At 48.4% G+C, this 27877-nt stretch overlaps 1 protein-coding gene across 4 annotated transcripts in view; it reads right to left on the bottom strand.

Annotated features, from left to right (window-relative positions):
- Nucleotides 1-27447, bottom strand: part of MKI67 (marker of proliferation Ki-67) — a 29740-nt gene extending 2293 nt beyond the window's left edge. The window contains exons 1-13 of one of the 4 annotated variants that reach the window (XM_088842429.1): nucleotides 27254-27447; nucleotides 26698-26859; nucleotides 24211-24289; nucleotides 24006-24121; nucleotides 20221-20287; nucleotides 18036-18081; nucleotides 16511-17611; nucleotides 12992-13167; nucleotides 11500-11821; nucleotides 11290-11408; nucleotides 11018-11189; nucleotides 8302-8457; nucleotides 511-6920 (exon numbers count right to left, since the gene is read on the bottom strand). In XM_088842429.1, coding sequence (XP_088698555.1) covers nucleotides 511-6920; nucleotides 8302-8457; nucleotides 11018-11189; nucleotides 11290-11408; nucleotides 11500-11821; nucleotides 12992-13167; nucleotides 16511-17611; nucleotides 18036-18081; nucleotides 20221-20287; nucleotides 24006-24121; nucleotides 24211-24289; nucleotides 26698-26789 — 8856 coding nt within the window. In that variant the 5' untranslated portion in view covers nucleotides 26790-26859; nucleotides 27254-27447. Of the gene's footprint in view, nucleotides 1-510; nucleotides 6921-8301; nucleotides 8458-11017; nucleotides 11190-11289; nucleotides 11409-11499; nucleotides 11822-12991; nucleotides 13168-16510; nucleotides 17612-18035; nucleotides 18082-20220; nucleotides 20288-24005; nucleotides 24122-24210; nucleotides 24290-26697; nucleotides 26864-27253 lie in introns of all 4 variants that reach the window. The other 3 variants (XM_088842430.1, XM_055424393.2, XM_088842431.1) reach the window with 3 other exon arrangements.
- Nucleotides 27448-27877: the final 430 nt, after the last annotated feature.

The following is a 27877-nucleotide window of genomic DNA, read 5'->3' on the forward strand; positions in this document are numbered from 1 at the left end:
AACCTACTCCAGTATTCTTGCCTGGAGAATCCCATGGACACAGGAACCTGGAGAGCTGTAGTCCATGGGGTTGCAGAATTGGACACGACTGAGCAAGTAAACAGCTCTATAAATTCGAAGGGGATGCTTTCCAATGGTCTGCAGCTACTCACTGTGTTGACTGTGGACCCCGAGGGAAAGGGGACCCACGCTTATATTGGGGTTACATACAGTTGATAGCAAATTTATGCCAGAATGGAAAGCATCCACCCAAGTTGCCGTGCTGTGCCAAGTTGTTCAATCGTGTTTGACTCTTTGCGACCCATGGACTGTAGCCTGCCAAGCTCCTTTGTCCGTGGGATTTCCCAGGCAAGAAGACTGGAGTGGGCTGCCATTCCCTCCTCCAGGGGATCTTTCCAACCCAGGGATCAAATCGCATCTCTTACACCTCCTGCACTGGCGGGTGGGTTCTTTACGACTATCGCCACCTGGAACGCCTGCAGGGCACAATCACATCACCCCTCCCATCACCTTATTCGGAGCCTGGGTGACTTCTTGTGGATCCGTAGCTTTAGTCGGGTCATCGTCGGGCAGGTTTCCCGCAGGTTCAGTCCTTTGTGTCAAAGTCCGCAGGCTTCTCTTCTTCACTCCTGAAGGTTCGGGGGGCTCCCGTGTCTCCCCGGGGGCTGTCCTCTGCTTCTTCTGGAGTGGCCTCTCGTCCTCGGGGTCCCGGGCAGCTGTCACGGGGCGCAGTCTCTTCCTGCCTGTGACTCTTCTGTCTTCTCCCTGCTCCCTCTCGGGGGACGGGGAAACACAGCTTTCACCTGGGTGTTTTGCAGGCTCTCTGCTGCTCACAAGGTCTTCTGTGAATCTTACTTTAGGGGCCCTGAGGACTCTTCGGGATGCTTCTACAGGTCTTCTGTCTACTGTTTGCTTTGGGGCTCTCTCCATGGCAGCAGCGTTGCTTTCCAGTTCCTTGGCCTGATCCGGCTTTTGGAAGGGCTCCTGGGAACCGGCCGGGTCCTCCACAGTCTTCTCCTGAAATGCTTTTCGCCGACTCCTGATGCCAGTGACGTTTTCTGCTGAGTCCAGGCTCCTCCTCGACGTCTCTTTGGCCGTCTTGATCTTGTTCTCTTTGCCCACAGGTTCTGTGAGCGCGGCTTCCCCTGGAGTCTGTGTGGGCCTGCGGAGCGTTGAGGGCTCGTCTGCAGCCACTTTTCCTGGTGGTGACCGGAGCTGTTTCTGTCTGCCTGTTCTCCTGGTGACTGGTTGTGCTGGTGGAGAGTGGCGGGGCGCTGGAGCCGTGGTAACATCACTCACTGGTTCCTTGGCTCCATCTCGCTTTTGGAAGAGCTCTTTGACACCGGTGGGGTCTTCGAGGGGTTGGGTCTTTTCCTTCAGTTTTCTTAGCCGGCTCCTGACCCCAATTACATTTTCTGCTGGATTAAGTTTCTGCTTTGAATTTTCCTTCAGCACTCTGTTGTCTTTTTCATCACGTACAGGCTCACTGTGTGCGGTTTCCCCTGGTGTCCATGTGGGCTTTCTGCATGCCAAGGGCCTTTCTACATCCACTTTCTCTGGCGACGCCTTAAGCCGCCTCTTTCTGCTAGTTGGTCTGCTGACGGGTTTTGCGGGTGGAGACTGGCGGGGCATCGGAATGGGTATAAAATCACCCTCTGGTTCTTTGACCTGATCTGGGTGTTGGAAGAGCTCTTTGACACTGGCGGGGTCTTCCAGGGGTTGGGTCTTTTCCCTCAGTGTTCTTAGCCGACTCCGGACTCCAGTTACATTTTCTGCAGGACTGAGTTTCTGCTTTGGGTTTCCCTTCAGCACTCTGCCATCTTTTACATCACGCGCAGGCTGGCCCTGTGTGCTCTCCCCTGGTATCGGTGTGGGCTCTTTGTCCACTCTCTCTGGTGATGACTTGGGCCGCCTCCTTCTGCTTGTTGGCCTGGTGGCCAGTTCTGCTGGTGGGGATGGGCGGGGCCCTAGGGCTATTGTAACATCACCATCTGCTTCTTTGGCCTGATCTGGCTTTTGGAAGAGCTCTTTGACACTGGCTGAATCTTCCAGGGGTTGGGTCTTTTTCCTAAGTGTTCTTAGCCGACTCCTGATGCCTGTTACATTCTCTGCAGGACTGAGTTTCTGCCCTGAAGTTTCCTTCAATGCCTTGCTGTCTTTTCCTTTGCCTACAGGCTCTGCGTGTGTATCCCCTGTTGTCTGTGTGGGCCCTGTGGATGCTGAGGGCTCTTCCACAGCCTCTTTTCCGGGTGGTGATCTGAGCCGTCTCTGTCTGGTCGTTCTCCTGATGACTGGTTGTGCTGGTGGAGACTGGCAGGACTCTGGAGTGATATTTACATCATTCGCTGGTTCCTCGGTCTGGTCGGGCTTTTGGAAGGGCTCTTTGACCCTGGCTGGGTCTTCTGTGGGTTGGGCCTTTTCTTTAACGTTTCTTAGCCGACTCTTGACGCCAGTTACATTTTCTGCTGAGACCAATTTCTGTCTTGAAGTTTTCTTACACACTTTGATGTCTTTTTCATCCTTTATAGCTTCTCTCTGCATGCATGTGGCTTCCCCCAGATTCTGGGAGGGTCTCCTGAGTGCTGAGGGGTCTTCTACACCCACTTTCTCTGGCGATGACCTGAGCTGTTTCTTTCTACCTGTTCTCCTGGTAACTGGTTCTGCTGGTGATTTAAAGGGTATGGTGGGGGGCTGGTCATCGATCATTATGGGTTGCTTTGCATGATCTGGGGTTTGGAAGAGCTCTTCGAAGCCACTCAGGTCTTCCAGGGGCTGGGCTTTCTCCTTAGGTATCCTTGGCCGCCTCTTGTGTGAAGTTACATTTTCTGCAGAGTCCGGTTTCTCTTCTGGAGCTTCCTGAGACACTGCAGTGCCTCTGTCACCACCTTCTGGTTCTCTGGGTGAGTACTTGGTTTCCCCCGGTGTTTGCTGAGGCTTCCTGAGAGCTGAGCAGTCTTCCTGCCTGTCCACTGTCTGGGAAGGTGTCGTGAGATGTCCCCTTCTACCTGGTGTTATGGTGACTGGTTCTGGTTGTGGAGACTGGCAGAGCATTTTAGGGATACTGTTATCAGTCACTGGTTCCTTGGATTGACATGGGGTTTGGAAGAGCTCTTTAAAGCCAGTCAGGTCTTCCAGGGGCTGGGCCTTTTCCTTAAGTGATGCTCTTGGCTGCCTCTTGCTTCCAGTTAAACTTTCTGCTGAGTCCAGGTTCTGCTTTGGAGTTTCCTTAAATGCTTTTCCTTCACCATCACCTGCTGCTTCTCCTGAGTGTCTGGTTCCCCCTGGAGCCTGTGCGGGCCTCCTGAGCACTGAGAGCTCCTCCGCTGTGCCCACTTTCCGGGGAGGTGACTTGAGTCGTCTCTTCTTACTTGCTGGCGTGTTGACTGGTTCTGCTGGTGGAGATTTACAGGGCATCGTGGTGGGCTTGTCATCAGTCATTGCTCCATTTGCATCATTTGGGGTTTGGAAGAGCTCTTTGAATCCATCCAGGTCTTCCAAGAGTGGGGCCTTTTCCTGGGGTGTCCTTGGCCGCCTCTTGCTTGCAGTTAAATTTCCTGCAGGGTCCGGTTTCTCTTCTGGAGTTTCCCAAGTCACGGCAGGGCTCCTGTCACCACCCTCTGGTTCTTTGGGCGAGTGTGTGGTCATCCCTGGTGTATGTGTAGGCTTCCTGAGAGCTGAACGGTCTTCCTGCATGTCCACTTTTTGGGAAGGTGTCCTGAGACGTCCCCTTCTACCTGGTGTCATGTTGACTGGTTCCAGTAGTGGAGGCTGACAGAGCATCTTGGGTGTTTTGAGAACAGCCCTTGGCTCCGTGGTGTGATCTGGGGTCTGAAAGAGCTCTCTGAAGCCAGTCAGTTCTTCCAGAGACTGGACCTTTTCCTTGGGTGTTCTTAGCTGCCTCTTAATTCCAGTCACATTTTCTGCAGGGTCCAGTTTCTGCCTTGGCGTTTCCGTGAATGCTTTGATGTCTTCACCATCACCTGCTGCTTCTCCTTCTGAGTGCCTGGTTCCCCCTGGAGCCTGTGCGGGCCTCCTGAGCACTGAGAGCTCCTCCGCTGTGCCCACTTTCCGGGGAGGTGACTTGAGTCGTCTCTTCTTACTGGTCAGCGTATTGACTGTTTCTGCTGGTGATTTATAGGGTGTTTTGGTGGTTTTGGCATCTGTCATTGGTTCCCTGGCTTGATCTGGGGTTTGGAAGAGCTCCTTGAAGCCAGCCAGGTCTTCCAGGGGCTGGGCCTTTCCCTTGGGTGTCCTTGGCTGCCTCTTACTTCCAGCAGAACTCTCTGTAAGGCTCCGTTTCTGCTCTGGAGTTTCCTTAAACAATTCAGTGCTTTTATCATCATCACCTGATTCTCTGCACCACGTATGCATGGTTTGCCCTGATGCTTGTGTGGGTCTCCTGAGCACTGACAGTTCTTTCTCTGTATCCACCTTCCCAAGAAGTATCCTGGACTGTCTCTTTCTATTGGTTGGTGTGACAGTTAACTCTGATTGGGGAGATGTGCAGGGCATTTGGGGTGTTTTGAGAACAGTTCTTGGCTCCTTGGTGTGATCTGGGGTCTGAAAGAGCTCTCTGAAGCCAGTCAGGTCCTCTAGAGACTGGACCTTTTCCTTGGGTGTTCTTAGCTGCCTCTTAATTCCAGTCACATTTTCTGCAGGGTCCAGTTTCTGGCTTGGCGTTTCCGTGAATGCTTTGATGTCTACACCATCACCTGCTGCTTCTCCTTCTGAGTGCCTGGTTCCCCCTGGAGCCTGTGCGGGCCACCTGAGCACTGGGAGCTCCTCCACTATGCCCACTTTCCGGGGAGGTGACTTGAGTCTTCTCTTCTTACTTGCTGGCGTGTTGACTGGTTCTGCTGGTGGAGATTTACAGGATATTGTGGTGGGTTTGTCATCTGTCATTGTTTCCTTGGCTTGATGTGGAATTTGGAAGAGCTCCTTAAAGCCAGTCAGGTCTTCCAGGGGCTGGGCCTTTCCCTTGGGTGTCCTTGACCTCCTCCTGGTTGCAGGTACCTTTTCTTCAAGGTCTAGCTTCTCTTCTGGAGCTTCCTGAGACACCGCAATGCTTCTGTCACCAGCCTCTGGTTCTTTGGGTGACTGTGTGGTTTCCCCTGGTGTTTGCTGAGGTTTCCTCAGAGCTGAGAGGTCTTCTTGCACGTCCATTTTCTGGGAAGGTGTTCTGAGACATCCCCTTCTAGTTGGTGTTATGTTGACTGGTTTCAGTTGTGGAGACTGGCCAAGCATTTTGGGAGTTTTGACAATAGCCCTTGGCAGCTTGGTGTGGGTTGGGGTCTGGAAGAGCTCTCTGAAGCCAGTCAGGTCTTCGAGAGATTGGACATCTTCTTCAGGTGTCCCTGACTGCCTCTTGATTCCAGTCACATAATCTGCAGGGACCATTTTCTGCCTTGGCATTTCTTTGGACACTTTGCTGTCTTCATCACCATCTGCTGGTTCTCTGTCTGAGTGCCCGGTTCCCCTTGGTGTTTGCTGAGGTTTCCTGAGAGCTGAGAGCTCCTCCTCTATGTCCATGTTCTGGGAAGGTGTCCCGAGACGTCCCCTTCTACTTGGCGTGTTGACTATTTCTGCTGGTGATTTATAGGGTGTTTTGGTGGTTTTGGCATCTGTCATTGGTTCCCTGGCTTGATCTGGGGTTTGGAAGAGCTCCTTGAAGCCAGTCAGGTATTCCAGGGGCTGGGCCTTTCCCTTGGGTGTCCTTGGTCGCCTCTTGGCTGAAGGTACCTTTTCTGCAAGGTCCAGCATCTCTTCTGGAGCTTCCTGAGACACCGCAATGCCCCTGTCACCAGCCTCTGTTTCTTTGGGTGACCGTGTGATTTCTCCTGGTGTTTGCTGAGGTTTCCTGAGAGCTGAGAGGCCTTCCGGCACATTCACTTTCTGGGAAGGTGTCCTGAGACCTCCCCTTCTACTTGGTGTGTTGACTGGCTCTGGTTGTGGAGATTTACAGGGTGTTTTGGTGCTTTTGGCATCAGTCATTGGTCCCTTGGCTTGATGTGGGGTTTGGAAGAGCTCTCTGAAGCCAGCCAGGTCTTCCAGGGGTGGGGCCTTTCCCCTGGGTGTCCTTGGTCGCCTCTTACTTCCAGAAGAATTCTCTGCAGGGTCCAGCTTCTGCTCTGGAGTTTCCTTAAACAACTGGATGCTTTTAGCATCTCTTGGTTCTCTTTGAGTGGGCGTGGCCTTCCCCAGTGTTTCCGAGAGCTTCCTAAGGTCCGAGAAACCTCCTCCATCCACTTTCTGGGAAGGTGTCTTGAGCTGTGTGCTCATCCTGGTGGGGGTGCTGACTGCTCCTGGCTTGGGAGACTGACAGCTCATCTTTGTGGCTTTGTTCTCTGCATCCGTCACGTCCTTGGCATGAACTGGGGTCTGTAGGAGACTCAGGATGTCCACCTGCTTCTCCTTGGGCTCTGTGCCCTGCAACCTCGGGAGGGTGGTCAGGTCCACCGCTGGTTCACACTTCAGCTCTGAGGCTCTTCTTGATCTCCTCACAGCTGTCGTCTTTTCAGAATTTTCTTTTGATTCGATGTTTTGCTTACATTGTTCAAAAGACTTTTCACTTTTCTTTGTGTCTCTCTCCAGCTTCGGCTCTGGTTGTGGTGTTTTCCTCAGACGTCTTCCCAAGATGTCCTCGACGGAGTCGGGTTTTGCGTCTTGGTTCTCTGGCCCTGTACCCAGCGTCTGCACACCACTGAGCTCCGCAGACCTTCTAGACCTGTTTGCACTTGATGTTGCCTTTGGAGTTGCTGCCGTGGACACTGGCGTTTTCATCTCAGCAGCTCTGGTTTTATTCGGTGTTTTCACAGTATCTTCACTCATTTTAATACTGGGGCGTCTCAAGGCAGGGCTTGCAGAACTTTGATCAGATGGCCTTTCCACTGTATCCTGAGTCCTAGGAAACACATTCTCGCCTATAAAATATTAAAACACAAATGATTCTGTTCCCTGTGTTGTGCCAATTTGCTATCTGATTCTCATAAAATATTCCTTAAAAGCTAGTATTGGCTCCCATCCACCCCAGGATAAGAGGCTGTCTATCAGACAGAGATAAATCTGTCTGGTGTGAACCACATCCATGTATGAATAATGTTACGGATGCTGTAGAGCGAGGTCATCATAGGTGGTGGTAAGGAGCTACAGGAATTAGGTAAAAGAAAAATAATTCCTTAGCAGGGGTTCCCTGGGACTTCCCTGGTGGTCCAGTGGTTAAACCTTCACCTTCCAATGCAAGAGGTACGCATTCGATCCCTGGTTGGGAAGCAAAAATCCCACATACCTCTTGGCTAAAATAAACGAAAATATAATACTGAAGCAGTGCTGCAATGAATTCAATAGACTTGAAAAATAGTCCACATTAAGGAAAGGAAAAAAAATCTTAAAAAAGAAAGATGGGTCCTCTGAAGGCTGCCACCCACGTCCCAGTGACACAGACGTTTTTCTCATCAAACAAGAGAAACAGCTGTTGAATCTGCTGGACCACCAATGCAATCACGGGGATTAGGGTCTGTGTTACACAGGAAACATCTATCTTTCAGTGACAGGAAGCAGCTCAAGCATAGCATGCTATCCTCTCTACGACAGGCACATGGTGATCAGTGTGAACGCGGAGAAGACAGACATCGTGTGTCCATTTCACACGCATCCTGCGGCAGGCGCCACCCCAGAGAAGCCTCGGCACCTGCGCAGGCAACGCCTGCTGTCTTTCTCTCTGCTGACAGCACTTTCACATCTGAGCAGTTCACACACAAGTGTGAGAGCTTCCCTTGTAGCTAAGTTGGTAAACAATCTGCCTGCGATGCAGGAGACGCAGGTTCAATCCCCAGGTCAGGAAGATTCCCTGGAGAAGGAAATGGCAACCTACTCCAGTATTCTTGCCTGGAGAATCCCATGGCCAGAGGAGTCTGGTGGGCTACATACAGTCCATGGGGTCGCAAAGAGTCAGACGCACAAGCGACCCAGCACACACACACACATGATGAGAGATGATTACACTTGGCTGCTTGTCAACCTCTTCACTTATGTAAGATGAAGAAGGCCACGTGCACACAGGGAGCTTATAGTTAGTAAACGGGTTTGCCTTTTTATGCAAGTCTCTGAAAGCCAGTGCTGGTTCAACTGCTGATAGAAACTCCCCCTATACACAATGGGACAAAGAAGCTGGACAGCATACTTTGTCAGGAGTATCTGTCGTAGAGAGATAATACCATAGCTGTTGTAAAAAAAGAAGACTGTCTACAGTTCTGACTGAAAAGATCAAAGTGCTGGGGTTAAAAAAAAAAAAAGGAAACCAACCAAAATTCTCCAAAGTGCACAGCAGAGGTTTTTCTCCTGAATCAGGTCCTGGAAGCTCTTTTCCAAGCAAATCCTCTGAATTTGGAAAAGTAGGGGGACACAGGCTCACCCTTTGCGGCTTCTCTTTCACTGGTGTCTTGAACATTTCAGGCAGCCCTGTTACACAACAGTGGAAAAGCAGTTAGTAGACTGCCCAGACCTGCAAACAAGCAGGTCCTCAAGCACAAGAGGGGATGGCAGAAGGCGAGTAACAGATCAGCCCCTAGAATTCCTGGGATACAGTCTCAGGAGAGTGTGATGCGTTGGTTGTGAACCCATTTTTAGAAGTGGGCACTGGGGAGTTAGATCATTTATCACATCTCCTCTGCCCTTCTTCTTGGAAAGAAGATCTAATGAAGGAGGTCGACATCCGCAGCCTTTTAGAGTGTTCTCCAGATGTGAGCGCTGCAGAGAGGGCAGAGATTGCCCCGAGGGGTTCCCTACCACGCCTGCCGAAACCTAGGGTCCTCAAGCTCCTTGAGAAAGTCCTCAGGGATGCAGTTCTGGAGTTCATGTACAAACAAAATGTCTCCAGATTTTAAAAGTGACATAGGACTGCCCATTTTTAGTACTCTCAAGTAATAATATCACCTTCTTTTCATCTTAACACCAAAAGACAGTACTCACAAAAATCTCAAGGGAAAAACAAAACAACACAGTTCTCCAAAGGGAAGATTAAAGTTTTTCAAACATTCGTTATCCCGGATTCTCCTTATTGTTCTCATTCTGACAACAATGGATCAGAAAGATGCCCTCAGGCTGGCAGCGTCTGCAAAGTGTGTTTGGGAGCCCGTTCTGAAGGTGCCCAAGCCAGCCAAGCCCCTTAAAACCCCATCCATCCACTACTGCTCAGGCCTCACCGAAAATATCCAGGATATTTAGGCTTCATCACGTGCTAATGTTTTGTCATAAAAGTACTCACGCTGAGGGTGACTGTTTGCATGTCTACAAAATGTTTAGAAGGAAAGCCGAGAACATCCACACCCCACGTGCTGACTATTTAAACTTCTCTTGTTTCATGACATACACCTTAATACACTCTCGGTGCACACAATTTACAGCGATACACAGATGCACACGGAGCTGCATGTTGGGTGGTATAAGCTCAAATTTTTTTTTTTTTTAATTTTTATTTATTTATGTTTGGCGGTGCTGGGTCTTCACTGCTGAGTGGGCTTTTCTCTGGTTGTAGCAACTAGGGGCTGCTCTCAAGTTACGGTCCGCAGGCTTCTCATGGCGGTGGCTTCTCCTGCTGCAGAACACAGGCTCGGAGCACAGGCTCAGTACTTGAGGAGCATGCACTTAGCTGCTGCACAGCACGTGGGATCTTCCCAGACCAGGGCTCGAACCCGTGTCTCCTGCGTTGGCAGGCGGATTCTTATCCACTGAGCCACCCGGGAAGCCTGAGCTCCAAGTTTCTTTTCCCCTCAGGGAGCATCCTGTCAGAATGCTGGTTACCACTGTTCTACATTTTTGTAGTTTGCTTTTAAAAAACTAAATGTGTTGCTCCAGATGTGACTTTAATTAGAGGGCATCTTGCATCGTTATATAAGCGGTACGGTAATTTTCCCATCTGAAAATCTGCCAGGAGATAAAAACGGGATGCCACCTAATGGATTCAAGTGTCACCTCCCACCAGAAGTGGGAGCTCGGAATGGAAACCACTGGCAAACTCCACTGATGGCATACAGCCTCAAAGCCAGGGCCCTGCCATGGCCCTAATCCAGTCCAAGAGCAAGCAGGCCACATCACACTTTAAAAATGGCAATACTGGCTCAACTACGAAAGGTTCAAGGAAGCCCTTCCACAGGCCTCTGTTCCACAAAACAAGGGGAGGAAGTCTTCAAGGAGCAAGTTATCACTTAAATCAAACACTCCAACTCTGGGGTAACCTACTGGAAGAAATGCAAAGAAAGGGCAATTATACAAGAAAGCCTGCTTTCCTCTCCAACCACAAAGCGGCTGCCAGTGTTCCTGCACCTGTGCTGCTCTCCCAGGTAACGATGTGCATTTACTTAGGTAACCACCAAGGATCTACTGAATGGCAGACGGAGCTATACTCCATATCTTGCAGTAACCCATAATGGAAGAGAATTTTTTAAAAGAATATAGCCATCACCTGGTGGTCCAGTGGTTAAGAATTCGCCTTCCAATGTAGCGGACATGGGTTTGATCCCTGGTCAAGGAACTAAGATCCCATATGTCAGAGGGGCAACTAAGCCCACGTGTCTCTACTGAGCCTGGGTCACCGTGACTAGAGAGAAGCCTGCGTGCCACAAAGAAGAACTGACTCAGCCAAACGAGTAAAACAGCTAAAGAAGCATTTTCTAAAGAATTATATACACATATATTTGAATCTCTGAGGTGCACACCTGAAACTTACATAGCACTGTGAGCCCACTACTCTCCAATCCAAAGGGAAAACACGCATGCACTTCCCATCTGCTTCCCGCAGGACATGTGACCCCAAATCGTTGGGGACCGGTCCTTGTTCTCCAATCCAGCTCACTCTTCCTTGAACACCGGCTGCACCCCGTCCCCGGCCCCCGAGTTGTCTGGATTATTTATCTTCCTGTCCCAGGCACGGCAGATGAACAAACAAGACGCCCACCCACGTGGGACCCCAGCAGGAGGAGGACAGGGCCCTGGTTTATAAGAGCCAGGGCTATGCTTTTACCTGAAAGATCTTCACTGAAGTCCCTTGGTTTGCTGACCACGAAGTTGTTTATCACCCTGTAGGGCCGAGCCGGCCCGGTCACTTTCTCGAGCTGAGCTTTCCCTATGACAATGGTGCAGGGAGAGTTCGCGTGGCCAGTGCTGAACTGACTGTGAACGGTGCTTGGAGGCTTCTGGAAAACGATCGGGAGATCGACAGCACGTCAAAGGCTGAAAGCCACCCTTCATGGCCCCCTGATGCATCAAGAGCACACGCCACGTCGAAACACGCACCTTCGGGGTGTTGGCTCTTCTCTGCCGTCTGCCCAGCTGCCTGGGAGGGCCACGTTTTGCAGCTTTACTCTGGGCCTGCTTGGCGCCGAGTTTCACCACATCTGCCCATGATCTTGCCACTGTCACAGGAAATAGATGCGGAGACGTTCCCAAACTGGCACCCGCGGTAAAGTCCACCTCGAACCCCACCTGCAGACACCAGGCACTCACCGATCAAATTGGCCTCCGAGGCACCGCTCCTTCTCCTGGAGAAAATCGTCTGGAGGATCCCGTGCTGGCTCCGCTCCAGGGACGCTCTCTGGGAAGGGAGGCCGCCGCTCCGTCTCCCTCCTCTCCTGGGGACATCTGTCTGACACGGGGACCTGCCGACCCCAGGCACGCAAGACGCCCTGGACAGCCGGCGGCATTGGTCAGGTGTGGCTGCAGAAGCGTGGACCGCATGAGGAGTCGGGGAGCTCATGAAGGCATCCGGTGAGGTCACTTTCAGACGGACTTCCGAAGAATCTTCTTTCCCTGATGGCTGGGGCTGCTCCTGGCAAGACAGGAATGTGTGAGAAAACTTGTCCCAAATATAACATCTGTGTAATGAGTGAATGTGAAAACCCTACCCACTCAGGAACTTTAGTTGTGTAAATCTCGAAGCACCAACTGCTCCAGCCAGTGTCTGTCAAGCGTACAGTGGAGATAGGAGGCTATGTCTCTCATTTAAAAAGAAGGGGGAAAGCAAGCACTGACTAAGTCTTAGCTGAGGCATTTCCAGTGGAAAGGTGGAAGGAACTTCCTGATGAGTGGGCTCTGATCTATATCCAAGGAAACACCCTCCGTGGGAGTCTAAAAACCTCAGGTCAGTGTGGGTTCTGAACCCATCAGAAGGTTGGGTTCGGCCAATATCCAGGGCTCATACAAAAGAGATAGGAAGGAGACATACCTCATGCTCTTATACCAGCAGGAAAAGAAAATTAACTGAAATGAAATTAAAGACTGCCCAGCTCCTCTGAAGAAGAGGAGCTGGGGGGCACACCTCTCTAGAGATGTAAGATCACACCCCTAAAGGGTCAGTGATGAAAACTTCTAAAGAGCTGACGGTCAGAACCATGGTGTGTGTGCCATCCAAGCTGTCTTTCACCTTGTCATTCTAAAAGGGAAAAAACCAAAATCCTACAGCTCTGTCTTTCCAAATGGTATAAACTATAACCCGAGCGTGACCACCTGGCCCAGAAGTGTGGTCGGCAGAGAAGGGAAGTCCTGAGGACCAACCTGAGCTCAGCCACCCTTGGGTTGTGGTTCAGAACTCAGGGGTCCATTTGCCAACACCCCAGGGAATGCGTTCTCACAGAAATGGTGATGCTTTTTACTTTTTTATTAGAAAGAAGGTCTTCACTGTCATTCTACTAGTGTGAGGGGTTTGGAAAGAGTGAAGAAAAAAAGTGTTCGTCACTGCAGTCATGTCCAACTCTTTGCAACCTCATGGACTATAACCCACCAGGCTCCTCTGTCTGTGGGATTTCCCAGGCAAGAATGGTGGAGTGAGTTACCAGTCCCTTCTCCAGGGGATCTTCCTGACCCAGGGATCGAATCCGGGTCTCCTACACTGCAGGCAGATTCTTTACCAACTGAGCCACCAGGGAAGCCCTTGGAAAGAGTGTGGACCAAGGATGTACACCATCATCAGACCCCAGGGGAGACCCGCAGGGAACCTCACCTTGATGATTTTCTTCAGGACGGTGGGCATGCGGGCAGCGAGTGACCGTCTTTGCTTTGGCGTCTCTCCTCTTTTGAGAGGTGTGTTGGGAGGTAAGTTTTCGTCGAATAACTCGGGTCTCAGGCGACCTCCAAAGGAGACCCGCCTCCTTTTCACAGCCTCGCCCTCCATCTTATCTAGAGGAATGGGCACAGACGTCAGAGTGCGAAGAAAACCGCGCCCCAGGTGCGACCTGCTTCCACTAACCATGAAAGACAAGCCTACTGTGAGTTCACCAAGGCCAGGCACCTCATCACCTTCATCCTCTCCCGATGCTGACAAAGCTAACAAGAGATCTACGACAAACCATGAAATGCCAAGGCCCAACATGACGGTGCAAGGACTCTGTTTACACGGGGACAAGCCCTGTGCGGACGGAGCCTAATGAAGGGCGTGGCTGGTCAATGGTTCCCACTGTGGATCGGGGGATGCCAGCGATGAGCTCCAGCAGTGGCCTGAGTAGGCTTTCCCAAGGGACTCACACTCAGGCCTCACCCAGACCTGCATGTGAGTAGAACCAGGGGCTGGAAGCTTCTCCCAGAGATCTGGACAGACAGGCCCAACTACACACCTTTGTGAACTGCTCATCAACACAAACCTTTGTCTAAGCAACATGCCCTATTTGTGACACTCACAGGGACACCATTAAGTCATGCATGTGAGTCTGATTTCAGAACCACACACCCCACTCCAAGGGCTCCCTGCAGATGCAGAACCAACAGCCAGGCACAGCCTCAGAGCACCTAGGGGTCCCCCTGAGGACTGTGAGCCGGGCACAGCATCAGAGCGCCCGGGGGTCCCCTAGGGACTGTGGGAGGCTCCCAGGCTGCCACGCCTGCTCCACAGGGCACAGCTCTGCCACCTGAGGTGTGCTCTCAGGTGACTGGTTTCCCCACCTGCAAAAGGAAGAGAACAAGACCTCTGTCCCACGGGCCACCTGCTGCCAGCTCGAAGGCTGGGAAGCGAGTGTCTGAAGGACACGTAAACCAATGGAGGTGGTCCAAGGGTGTTCAAGGAACCACCCCACGTGAAAAGATCTCCAAGGGGTTTCCACTGCTTATTCTAAAGGCTCAACTTACAGGATATAAGAGCTTATAGTTCAGAACTGAACTATGAAAAGCAAGTATGCTCAAGCTTATTTTCCCAAGAATCAAACATATTTTGGAGCCACCCTATCTCCTTCAGTTCAGTTCAGTCACTCAGTCGTGTCTGACTCTCTGCGACCCCATGAATGACAGCACTCCAGGCCTCCCTGTCCATCACCAACTCCCGGAGTACACTCAAACTCATGTCCACAGAGTCAGTGATGCCATCCAGCCATCTCATTCTCTGTCGTCCCCTTCTCCTCCCGCCCCAATCCCTCCTAGCATCAGAGTCTTTACCAGTGAGTCAACTTGTCACATGAGGTGGCCAAAGTATTGCAGTTTCAGCTTTAGCATCAGTCCCTCCAATGAACACCCAGGATTGATCTCCTTTAGAATGGACTGGTTGGATCTCCTTGCAGTATAAGGGACTCTCAAGAGTCTTCTCCAACACCACAGTTCAAAAGCATCAATTCTTCGGCGATCAGCTTTCTTCACAGTCCAACTCTCACATCCATACGTGACCACGGGAAAAACCATAGCCTTGACTAGACGGACCTTGGTTGGCAAAGTAATGTCTCTGCTTTTTAATATACTATCAAGGTTGGTCATAACTTTCCTTCCAAGGAGTAAGCATCTTTTAATTTCATGGCTGCAATCAGCATCTGCAGTGATTTTGGAGCCCCCAAAAATAAAGTCTGACACTGTTTCCACTGTTTTCCCATCTATTTCCCATGAAGTGATGGGACCAGATGCCATGATCTTTGTTTTCTGAATGTTGAACTTCAAGCCAACCTTTTCACTCTCCTCTTTCACTTCATCAAGAGGCTTTTGAGTTCCTCTTCACTTTCTGCCATAAGTGTGGTGTCATCTGCATATCTGAGGTTATTGATATTTCTCCCGGCAATCTTGATTCCAGCTTGCGCTTCTTCCAGCCCAACGTTCCTCATGATGTACTCTGCATATAAGTTAAATAAGCAAGGTGACAATATACAGCCTTGACGTACTCCTTTTCCTATTTGAAACCAGTCTGTTGTTCCATGTACAGTTCTGACTGTTGCTTCCTGACCTGCATATAGGTTTCTCAAGAGGCAGGTCAGGTGGTCTGGTATTCCCATCTCTTTCAGAATTTTCCAGTTTATTGTGATCCACACAGTCAAAGGCTTTGGCATAGTCAATGAAGCAGAAATAAATGTTTTTCTGGAACTCTCTTGCTTTCTCCATGATCCAGCGGATGTTGGCAATTTGATCTCTGGTGCCTCTGCCTTTTCTAAAACCTGCTTGAACATCTGGGAGTTCATGGTTCACATATTGCTGAAGCCTGGCTTGGAGAATTTTGAGCATGACTTTACTAGCATGTGAGATGAGTGCAATGGTACGGTAGTTTAAGCATTCTTTGGCATTGCCTTTCTTTGGGATTGGAATGAAGACTGACCTCTTCCAGTCCTGTGGCCACTGCTGAGTTTTCCAAATTTGCTGGCATATTGAGTGCAGCACTTTCACGGCATCATCTTTCAAGATTTGAAATAGCTCAACTGGAATTCCATCTCCTCCACTAGCTTTGTTCGTAGTGATGCTTTCTAAGGCCCACTTGACTTCACATTCCAAGATGTCTGGCTCTAGGTCAGTGATCACGTTATCATGACTATCTTGGTCGTGAAGATTTTTTTTATACAGTTCTTCTGTGTATTCTTGCCACCTCCTCTTCTTAATATCTTCTGCTTCTGTTAGGTCCATACCATTTCTGTCCTTTATCGAGCCCATCTTTGCATGAAATGTTCCCTTGGAATCTCTAATTTTCTTGAAGAGATCTCTTGTTTTTCCTATTCTATTGTTTTCCTCTATTTCTTTGCATTGATCACTGAGGAAGGCTTCCTTATCTCTCCTTGCTATTCTTTGGAACTCTGCATTCAGATGCTTATATCTTTCCTTTCCTCCTTTGCTTTTCGCTTCTCTTCTTTTCACAGCTATTTGTAAGGCCTCCTCAGACAGCCATTTTGCTTTTTTGCATTTCTTTTCCATGGGGATGGTCTTGGTCCCTGTCTCCTGTACAATGTCACGAACCTCCGTCCAGAGTTCATCAGGCACTCTATCAATCAGATCTAGTCCCTTAAATCTATTTCTCACTTCCACTGCATAATCATAAGGGATTTGACTGCAGTCTCCTTAGACCCCTGCTAACTCTTCCCTAGTAGCCAGCACCTCCTCTGGTTGGTGGGTTATCAGGGTTTTCACAGAAATCTATGAGCAGATGACAAATATGGCTCTTATCACGGTCCCTTAGCGCCTCACAGAGCAAATCATTAGCTAATGAAGGAAGGGACCACTAATTCACATCTAGAGACAAGGTAGGTGTAAACTTCGGGGGGAAAATAAATGGAGAGTTAAATAGACTTACTCGTGGAATCACCGAAGCTGCTGACTTCAGCTGTGCCGAGACCGGATAACCCAGGGCCCACTTGTCCAGCTGCCGGGCCCAGCTTCTCAGGCTTGTTGAGAAAATCGCTCTGAATCTTCCTTTCAACTTGAAGGACCAGTGGAGCTGAGATCGTTGGATGTGGAATCTCAGTTTCTGCAGTCAGACAGTCAACTTTTGCAGGCATACTCTTCCTCTTTCTGGAGAAAAGCTTTTCTGGTGTATTTCCAAAACACCCAACTTTAACGGGTGTTTGATCTCCAGGCAAGAACTTCTGGGGAGTGAACATCTTATCATCTGCCCTGGAGCCTTCGCTTTGGCCTAGACTCTGAGATACACAGCCACCGCCGACACTCGGGTCTTTACTCCGCTGCCTCCGGGAGGGACTGTGCGGCGAACACCGCAGGGCCATCGTGGTTTGCTGTGAACACCGTGCGGGGGTCCTGGTTTTCCTTGTCTCCAACTCCGTGCGTGCGATGCCAGGACCCCTGGTCTCCTCGGGCGTCTGAACCGGGTCCCCGCTCCCCTCTCCGTCAGTCTGGCTACTTTCTGGCTCTCCCAAACCGGGGTCTGCCTTGATGTGGGGGCTTTGGCCTGACTTCCGTCTGGATCTGGGTGAGACCAGCGTCTTGCCCTGTGGCCCATCAGCGCTTTCTCGGCCTGTTGTGCAGTGACGCTGTGGTCCTGATTTTCTGTGACTCTGTAGAACATCGCCTTTTCCTGGGTTCACATCTAACTCCACTTTCATTGACTCGTAAAGCTTCCTAAAGGGAGACTCACTTTGGTCACTGCTCTTAAGACACTGTATGGAGGAAAGAGCCTTCGCGTCTTCACGACAGGCCCCTGATGCTACCCTGGGATCTTCTTTCAAGTCCCCAGTGGTGGCATCCGTTGCGCCTCTGCGGTTATCTCCAGGAAGTTCTGAGGAACGGACACGCCTGGGTGTTTTCCCAGCAACAGGGTCTTCCCAGTGTCCTGAGACAGCATGTGCGGCCGTGACGTCCACCCCGTGGGCCACAGGCCTTCCCGAAACGGCTTCTTCTGTGACTTCTGAATGGGCACTGGAATCTTGAGCTTTCCCTTCTTGACAATGAATTATAAAATAAGAATTTTGAGATTTTCTCAATGATTTTAACACGCGCAATATGCATATTTTTGAAACTATTTCAAAAAGTCTTAAAAACCTAGCTTTTCACTTGGCCTAAAACTTTCTTAATATCCAAAATGTATGGCGACAGTAATACAAACCACATCAATAAAGCACTTCAATGCATGATAGCCAGCATCAGGCATCCAGTGCTACCGATCTGCTCAGAATTAAGGGGACAACTAAGCCAGACAATCTGTCTCCACGTGGACCCTCCAACAAGCATGGAGCCCAAATATCACTAGGGGAAAAGGTCAACTCGGGTGTCTGCCTATGTCTGTCCCTTCCTCACACAAATCTACATGAAGAACTGATCTTACTGGATCTCAGGAAAACAAACAAAAACAAAAAACTACTGACCTGGGTTGGAGGATAAGCTGGATCTTGAGACCCGACGCGAAGCTTCCTGTGAGTGGCCAAAATACGAATATCGATTTAGAAGCCTTTTCAGATTCTGACATTAAACAGTATTTACTAAGATACTCTTCCGGTGGATGGCCTTCTCTACCCTACTGCTCTTTAGGACTTGAAGAGACTTTGGGAAATGAGCCCAGACCTTCGGGCACTGGTGCTCACAACACAAGCATTCTCAGATGATTTTTTTTTTTAAATATACTCATAGAATAAGAAAGAAAAACTTAAAATTGCTTAAATTAAACCTCAGTGACTTTTTATAACTCCATTGAACTTCTGTGAAAGAAGAATCTAAGCTAAGAGTCAACATCACCTACCCTCAGGGTCTGGGAACCTACCAAAGGCACAGAGTCATTGACTTCACACTCTGTTTTGGCAAAAATTGGCTACAGGATCCGTGGGTGAAGTGGAATTAATTTAGCATGCGAGATCTTTGCTGGCAGATAGTGGAGGTGTATATCTGAAAGCCCAGGAGTTAAGGCAGAGGTGAACAGTGTACCCAGAGGCTCTGTACCCTAAGAGCACTGGGATCAGATCTAGCTTTCCTGCTTGTCCGCCTTCACGATCTTTCCCAGGCAGCTTTTTATCAGGTGAAGACCGACTACAGAATAACAAGAATACAAGACATAGAAGTCCAATACTGTCCCAAAGTTAGAAAAATAATGTCCTCTGAATCACTGGGGGAAAATCACAAAATATACCCAAAGGCAAATACTTTAACTTATGTCTTTAATCAATTTCCGATTTCTTGGTTTTGAATGCACTGCTTCTCAAACTTCTTGTGTGAGGGCTCAGTTTCTGAACAATAAAAATGAATTAAAATTTAAAAATCTGTACAAAATATAAGCCCGTATTTTTTTGCACGATAATATCCAACAGTCATAAAGATCATAGTCAGATGACATGTTCTAAGTATTCAATTTCGATATTTCTGTTATCACAACCCAGATAACACTCTGGTCACAGACCCTTGGGAACTTCTATCTAACCCTTAGTTCAGCTTTTTGATTGGTTTCTTTATACCTACTCACAAGTTAGAGTAACAAGTTTTACAAACTCCAAGAGATAGTGGAGGACAGGGAAGCCTGGCATGCTGCAGTCCATGGAGTCACAAAGAGTGGACAGGACTGAGTGACTGCATAACAAGAGCAAGTTGGAGGGGGCGGTGGTGGGCAGGATGCCTCAGAAGCTGTGTCAGTGTTTAGCTGCTCAGTCGCATCTGACTCTTTTCGACCCCATGGACTATAGCCCACCAGGCTCCTCTGTCCATGGATTTTTCCAGGAAAGAATACTGGCATGGGTTGCCATTACCTCCTCCAGGGGTATTCCCGACCCAGGGACCGAACCCACATCTCCTGCACTAGCAGGCGGATTCTTTACCACCTGGGAAGCCCAAGCTGATGAGCAGGTTGACATTAGTTACTTCCCTCGGGAAGGAGGAGCATCTTCAAACGCAGAGCCTCTGGCTGACCTCAGGAGTCCCTGTGATAAGACTCTCAAGCCAGGGCGTTCCAACCTGGTCAGACGAGACTAGTTTGAGTAGCTTCGTAAAAAGGAGGATGGACAGGAAGTCCCAAGATTTTCCTGGAACCTTCTAAGTCCTACTAAATCTCCCAGACTGCATTTTAGGAAGACGGATCATTTGGAATGTGTTCTCGCCACTGATAAACAAAAGGCATTAACTCTTTCAGTGTCATGGGTCATCTGTCCCTCAAACCTGGAAAGCGTCTCTGGCACCCACAACTCTGATGTGATTATCTCAGAAAAATAAAAATGGATGAATAAATGGGGCACAAAATGAACCACAAGATGCCATGGCTCTGGAATCGGAGTTCTGTGTCAGGGTTGTCTTAACCAAAGGTTTGCAAAATCAGATTGGGAGACACTTGAGGAGACTTTGGGGCCCAAAGTGTAATACTCAGTACTCCCATGTTGAATAAAAGAGGAATGATAGCTTAAATTTTATTAATATATCTAAGTTCAGCTTGTTTTAATATCTTAGTGACACTTTCCTACTATAACTGGTAAAGTGTTCTCCTGTGTAAGAAAACAGTGTCAGTGCAGACAAATGCTTTCATATCATCCTGCAAAAAAGACTCAGAGCCCAAAGCTGGATCATATCCCCCATCACCTGGTCCCGTCTTTGTCCTGGAAATTCGGGGGACTTGCTTCCATCCTGATGGCTTTCATTTTCATACCTGAAGTGCACAGAATCACAGACACATACTCAGATTAAAGGCTTGTGACAGAAAATAAAACTTCTATATCTGACTAATGTCCAAGGAACAAACTTCAGCTTTTCTTCAAGGAAACTTCAGGTCTTATTCAAGCAAAGACATTTAGAGTTAGAGAAGTGTTTTTATACGAAAAACTTAGGTAAATTGCTTTGTTTCTTTTGGAACACCATTGTCAGATATCAGGACCAGATTAATTTCTGAACCCTAAGGCAATGGCAAGCCACTCCAGTACTCTTGCCTGGAAAATCCCAGGGACGGGGGAGCCTGGTGGGCTTCCGTCTATGGGGTCACACAGAGTCGGACACAACTGAAGTGACTTAGCAGCAGCAGCAGCAGCAGCAGCAACTAGCCTTTATAATATCACTGAGCACCTACTCTGCTGGAAATGACTGTGTAATAGAACAAAATCAGGTGTCTCCTAGTTTTTGCTCATGGAAATCATCTGATGGCTCGGAAGGTTAACCAAGAAGCTGGGTGGCATCTATCGCCTTTTACCATTCACTGCAGAGTCATTACAGAGCTATACTTTAACTTCAGATCACTATGAGCTTCCCAGTTACTCCATCTGTGTCTGAACAAAGGCACATTTTAGGAAGATGTAAAGATGTTTAGGAAGAGACATAGTTGTTCTAACAGACTTTGGGTATCAACTCACAGAACAACATTTTATAACACACACTGAACTTAGGTACCCAGGTAAGAGAAGATGAAAAGAATTTAGATGCCACCTAAGATCTAAAGGCTGAGCGCAAACAATTGATGCTTTTGAACTGTGGTGTTGGAGAGGACTCTAAGAGTCCCTTGGGTTGTAAAGAGATCAAACCAGTCATTCCTAAAGGAAATCAACCCTGAATATACATTGGAAGGACTCATGCTGAAGCTGAAACTCCAATACTTTGGCCACCTGATGCGAAGAACTGACTCCTTGAAAAAGATCCTGATGCTGGGAAAGATTGAAAGCAGGAGGAGAAGGAGGCAACAGAGGATGAGATGGTTGGATGGTGTCACTGACTCAGTGGACATGAGTTTGAGCAAATTTAAGGAGAGAGTGAAAGACAGGGAAGCCTGGTGTGCTGCAGTCCATGGGGTCACAAAGAGTCAGACAGGACTTAGCAACTGAACAACGGCACCAAGTAAGACTGAAGCCGTCAAGTGTCTGGAAGTGTTTCTCATGGCACCAGAGTTCTGAATCAAGCCCTTCTTCCTCAAATCTATTTTCTATCTGTTGCCTGAGGTATTTAACCATCTCAATCTTAATGTGAGCAGCATCTCATTTGGGGAAAATAGTTCTGATTCTCCATTCCACATTAGATATCTCCTATCTAGAAGTCTCTATCCAATAAAAACACTCTTTAAAAATGAAGGCAAATTCACAAAAAGCACAGAAAAAGAAATGATCAGGATATTCAAATTAGAAAATACCTAATGAATACAAAGGAAGGCAATAATGAAAATGGAGTTCCATTTAGCAGAATGGATGACAAAAAAGATCCAACTATTAATATATTGCTTCCTACAACAGATACAGTTCAGAATCAAAGACACAAATTGTACTGCCAAAAAATATATATATATATTCATTTATCTGAAATTCAAGCTTAACTGAACATCCTGGGCTTTGTTCTCTTTAACTAAGTCTGGCAGCCTTATCGATCTGGTCACAGAAAATCGCTTACAACATGTAAATTCTTCTAGACTTCACTCTCTTTCATATGGGATGAAAAGGCCTTTTTTCCTTCACCCTCTACTTTCCAAAAGAGGGCATCAAGGAACTCAATTTGGCTGCAGGATGAGTTTCTATTTAAGACATCTTTATGACTGTATTTAACCTGTAAGGAAGTGTGCTTTGGCTAAATGTTTAACTTGCAGTACTTATAATCATTTACTATTCAGTAAAAACATTTTTAAAGTATATATTTTCTTAAAAAGCCATACATAGGATGAAAGTATAATGATGGAGAAAGATACACCAGGCAAACAGCAACCAGAAGACAGGTGCAGAGGTTGTATCAACACCAGACAAAATTAACTTTAAGATAAAAATTAGAGACATTGCACATTTTACAATGATGAAAGGGTCCATCTGTCAACATCAACCAGTTATAGACAAAAGTGCATCTAGCAGCTAGTTCCTAGAGACCATTTAAACCTTAAGGATTATGAAAGTTGAAAGCAATGTGATTAAAAAAAAAAAAAAAGGCAGAAATAACTATAGTATGAAATCTCTCATCAAAAGCATTACTAAAGGTACGGGACATTTCAGAATGATACATGATGGAGCTTCATCCTCTCAGAGGAGATAATTCTTAATTTAAACCCACAGTATGGCCTCAAAATAGAGGAAGCAGAGAGCTGAACCTACAGAGCTAAAAACAAAAAAGAAAAAAATCCTAAATGCATGATTACAACTTAGTCTGAGTAACTAAGAATCAGCAGAAAACATTATCAGGATTCTAGTTAGGAATTTGAATCTTATGGACCTATACAGATAGAACACTCTGCCCAGCAGCTGTGGAACACACGTTCTTTTCAAACACACAAGACAGGTTAGTACACAGTTAACCACAACTGATCATAAAAAGCAAGCCCTGACTCATTTCAAAAACAAAATTGCTCAAATGTCCATCCAGAATGAAAAGTGTATTCTGTGTGTAAAACTGTGGTTAATTCAAGGAAATCCTTAAGCAGTGAGAAGGAATCAACTGGAATGGGTCCACCCACCCCATCCGTGCTGTGAATCTCACAACCGTAAGAGCAGATCAGTCACAAGTGTAGGCAGTTTAATAAAGACAGACAAAACTGAGGTGGTGAGAGATGCAAGCTCAGGCAGGAGAACTCCGTAGCCTCTTAGGCTATCAGAAAAGCCACGCTCTCGTGGTTTACGTGGTGAGTGGAGATAGTGATGAGAAGACGCGTGAGGAAAACTTCCGGAAATGCTGCTGATGGCTTGGGCGGTATGTTAGTTCTCTAACCAAACGCCACTCCCTTAAACAAGAGAAATGTCTTTCCTCACAGTTCCAAAGGCTGTGAGTCCGATCAGGGCGTGGGCAGGGTGGCCTCCTGGGACCTCGCTCCTCCTCGGGGGTGCCCCTGAGCACCTGCTCCCCTGGCTCCTCTGAGTCCTAGGCTCTTCTTGTAAGGACACAGGTGGGAGTGGATTAGGACTCCCTCTAATAGCCTCATTTTAACTTAATCCTCTTTTTTAAGGCCTGTCCGAAAATGGCCCCATTTCAGGGGAGCTGGGGATTAGGATTTGAACTTGTGAATTTAGGAGAGTACAGTTCAGCCCCTGACAGGTGAAATCACAAGGCTGGTCCATCCCAATAAGTTGGGTCATGATCTCGTTTCATATCTTTCTCTATGCGTGTACTTGACTTTAACATAGAGAAGTAAAATAAATGCAGTTTCACAACATTTGCAACAACATGATTCTCCTTTAGGACCTGGTTGCTGTCCTCGGCACAGACATGCGCTCTCAAATCCTTGAGCCAGGGCACAATGAACTCCATCTGTCATTCCTTCCAGATGCTCATGAATTTAGATGAAGACTTAGTGTTGGGAATGACAACCTCAAACATGTTGACGTTCACCCGCATTAAAGAAGGATCCCTGGTGAACTGTAAGGCTGGTTTTTGGTGACTCAGAAAGTCTGTCTTTAGCCCAGTTAGTTCTTACCTACCTGAAAGACCGATCAACAATAGTTATCACATCGCCATGTTTTAGCTGTACAGGTTTATCAAAAGTAGATCCATTTATTTGTGTTGGATTTGTGGAACTGAAATTAAACAATACTGCCTATAAATAGAAAACACAGGAAAACATGTAACTAATAAATGGATACAAAGTGAAAAGTTTTTAAAAATAAACTTCCCAAAACCACTCACCTCCTGCTTACTGATTTCAATTTTGCAGTGTTGTTTGGACACTACAGGAAGCTGAATACGAATGTCACACTCGATACCCCTTAATTCAAAAGAATAAAGATTTTTTAGCTTATTGTGATTAAAAAAATTTACATTACTGACTCAAAACGTTTGACTCCGTGTTTGATCTGTAAATGCAATGACATAAAGGAAAAACAAACTGGGCAATGTAAATGATCTTTGCATTTTGCTGACAATTTTTACAAGTATTGTAGAAGCAACTACTTTAAATCATTAAAACTTAGAGTACTTAGAAATAATTATAATGGAAAATATTAGAATACAAAACTGAATTTCCTTTTGCTAAACTATTTATGCTTATGAGACCCAGCTAAAGGAATACTTCACATCAGTTTGAAGAATAATTATTTTTTGGACTCTGCTTTTTTTTTTCTTTTATAAAAAGATTTACACGTTTATTGGTGATGCTATGTATGTTTAAAGGTTTACTTATCACCAAAAGTGCTGTATTTCATGTTAGGACCTCTCTGTGCCTCGGTTTCTTCATATACCAAGAGGACTCCATTGGCACCCACATCATGGTGCCCTTCACACAATTAAATGAGTTACTCAGGTCTGTCACTTGCCTGGCACACAGTAAATGCTCACAACTTGTGAGCTTTTGATTGTTTTAAAACTGCACTATTAACTGACAAAGTCACAAGTCTCCTCTCATTACAGACACTAAACACAAGCAACAACAACCAATTATCTAGATGCAACCTGTCTTTTCACGGGAAGCTGACGTCAGCAGCAAGCACCACAAGAGAGAAATCCCCAGACTACAGAGAAACTGGTCTAAGATGCCCTTAGCAAGGCTCCCTGGGCCTCTGGTGCCCCCAGTACCGTCCTGGGCTTAACACATTTGAACAGACCATGACTCCTCTGTTCTCAACAGGAACCTCTGAAACCTTAGAGTAGCCCTTCCTCCCCGTGTCACACGATCAAACACTACAAATGGGTTTCTAGATTAAACAATCTTGCATAAAAAGATACTTAATCACTACAGGATGAAAGAATGACTGCCATTTGATACCGAAGTGTTTTTTGTCTTTTCCTTTTGAAGAGAGTGGAAGTTATGGAAAGCAAACAGCTACTCTAAGTCAATGAAAAGATTTTGATTTTGAGGCATGAGACCATCCCCGCAAGAGAGAAAGATTATCTCGTTAGAAATGGCAGGAGACTGCCAGCGAGAATCACTACAGAGCAGTGGTTCTCCACCTCGGCACCACTGATATCCCAGCCAGACAGTTCTTTGTAGGGGGAGCCGTCCTGTACATTGTAGGATTGGCAGTGAAGCTGACCTCTGCTCCCTGACCTCAGTGATGTGGGGCTCCCACATCGCGACATGAAAAAATGTCTCCAGACTTTGCCAGGTGTCTCCTGGGGGTCATAGGGCTCTCAGCTGACAGCCACTGCTACATACAGACTCCAAACCCAATTCTCCAGCTGATGTTTCAACAGGACAATTGTTGGTGTGCTGGACAGTAACCACCTCTCATACACCAGACCCCATACCAGACCCCAGCTACATAATTATTAACAAGATATTTTCTGCTCTCGGGACCTTAGGAGTGAAATGGACAAACTGCAGCCTCATCACCACGTGTGGGTTAGGAAAGAAGAGCAGTGCTCAGTGAAGGCTTCTTCTCAGGGCACATGAATCCCATATCTGAAAGCTGGAAAGGAATCGCTCATGTAGGAGGGTAGAGAGAAACTTCCAGAGATAGAAGTGCCAACTGGCTTACAGCACCAAGGTGAGCCAGAGTTTGGCCTGTGGTGGAACGTGGGTGCAGGACAACTGGTAGGAGGGTGGAGTGTGGGTAGGAGGGGGTCAGGGTTCCACCACACAGGGTTCTACAGGGAGGGAAACTTACCCATCACTTTTAGAAAATGAGAGCAGGGTGTGATTAACGGTTCCTGTTTACACACGGAACAGGGTTACTGCCACCAACAACACAGGAAGAAAACCAAAGAAAAATTCTCAGAACACAACCGGAAAGACTCTTCTTCCCATTCCCACTTTTTTTCCAAAAAGACCAACAAGCCAACAGAGATCCCTTCCTTATTTGTTCAATTAACTCCCAGCAGCCAAGGAATGCTCAGTTCAGAGAGATTTCAGATGAACACAGTAGCCTTCGAAAGCCTGCCTGAAGTCAAGCAGGATTTGAGAATCCTTTACATTTTTCTCCAATTATAGATTTTTATCAAACCAATTTTTAAATCTTTGACTAAAAAAACACACACAATTATATAAACATCATCCTCAAGATTCTACTTCATATGAAACAACCAGTCACATTGACAGTACATAGGCAGTCCTGTGCAAACCCAAGGGCTCCGCTATTCCTGGATCTGTGCGTCCCATCAGTTAACCTATGATTAGTAACACCGAGGGGGTTTTTAAAGCCAAATTGTTTAAATTGTGCACGCAAGGGCAGGGCTCACCTTCCAAACAAGCAGGTGCTGAGGCTCAGCGGAAAGTGGGGGCCATCCACCCCGCTCCTTTTGATGGTGACCAGGCGTCTTGCAGGACCCATTTTCTAAACAAGAATTTGAGTATAATCCCCGGACGGGAAGGTCGGGCATGAAAAGGTTTGCTGAAGCGGACTTACTGAACGAAAGAGCAAAAATAAAACAGACGGGGAGCCGGAGGTTACCCTAAAGCAAAGAGCTGAGAAGGCACTTGTAAGTGACCAACTGGTCGCTTCACCAATGCCTCGGCCGCCCCGACCACACTTAACACTGACCGCAGTGGAAGCCCCAGGCTGGTCCCGGGCTGTCCCCCCACAACTCGGCGCCCCCCGCACAGACCTGCGGCCAGGACGGCGCCCACCAGGGTCGCGGCTCCCGCGGGTTTCCCGCCGAGACCCCACGCGAGCGCTGAGAACGAGCAGGGCCAAGCCCGGGCCGCCGGTGCCCGCAGAGTCCCGAGTGGCCCACGCGGCCCCCTGGGGCCCCGCCAGCTGCCCGCGCCCAGCGAAGGGCCCCGGCCGCGGCTCACCCGGGCCGAGTCTCCCGCGCCGACTCCAGGGGAGCGATCCACCACCCCGCGGCGCGCACCCTGCGCCGGCCCCGGGAGTCCAGTCCACCTGCGTCCGCCTCCTGGCCCGCGCCGCAGGGACCGACCGGGCCTCAGCCCGCACACTCGCGCCCACCTCCGCCGCGGCCGCGGCCCCCGCTCCAGCCCCCGCCCTCGCCCCTCGCCCTCGCCGGCGGCCGGATGGCCCAGCGCAGCCACGTCCCGGAGGCGCCCGGCGTTAGCGGCTCGGGCGCGAAAAGCCACCGCGGCGCCCTCTCGATTCAAATGATAACATCGATTCAAATTTGGCGCTAAGCGCTGCGATTGGGCGCAGCGGCTTAGGGACAGACCAATGGGAGTGGAGGGGCGGGGCAAGGGAGCTGGTTAGGGCTGCGCGGGGCGGGGCGGCCTCCCCGGCGTAGACACAGACCAATGGGAATTGAGGGGCGGGGGTAAGGGGAGCGCGGTTAGGGCTGCGAGGGGCGGGGCGGGCTCCCCGTAGAGATGGGCCAATGGGAGCAGAGGGACGGGGCAAGACGGTAGGGAAGCACGGGGCGGGACGGGCTCCCGGCGTAGACACAGACCAATGGGAATCGAGGGGCGGGG

This window comes from Moschus berezovskii, chromosome 12 (assembly GCF_049115385.1).
Source record: "Moschus berezovskii isolate FMDL1 chromosome 12, NW_MosBer_1.0, whole genome shotgun sequence".
In the NCBI taxonomy this organism is placed as follows: domain Eukaryota; kingdom Metazoa; phylum Chordata; class Mammalia; order Artiodactyla; family Moschidae; genus Moschus; species Moschus berezovskii.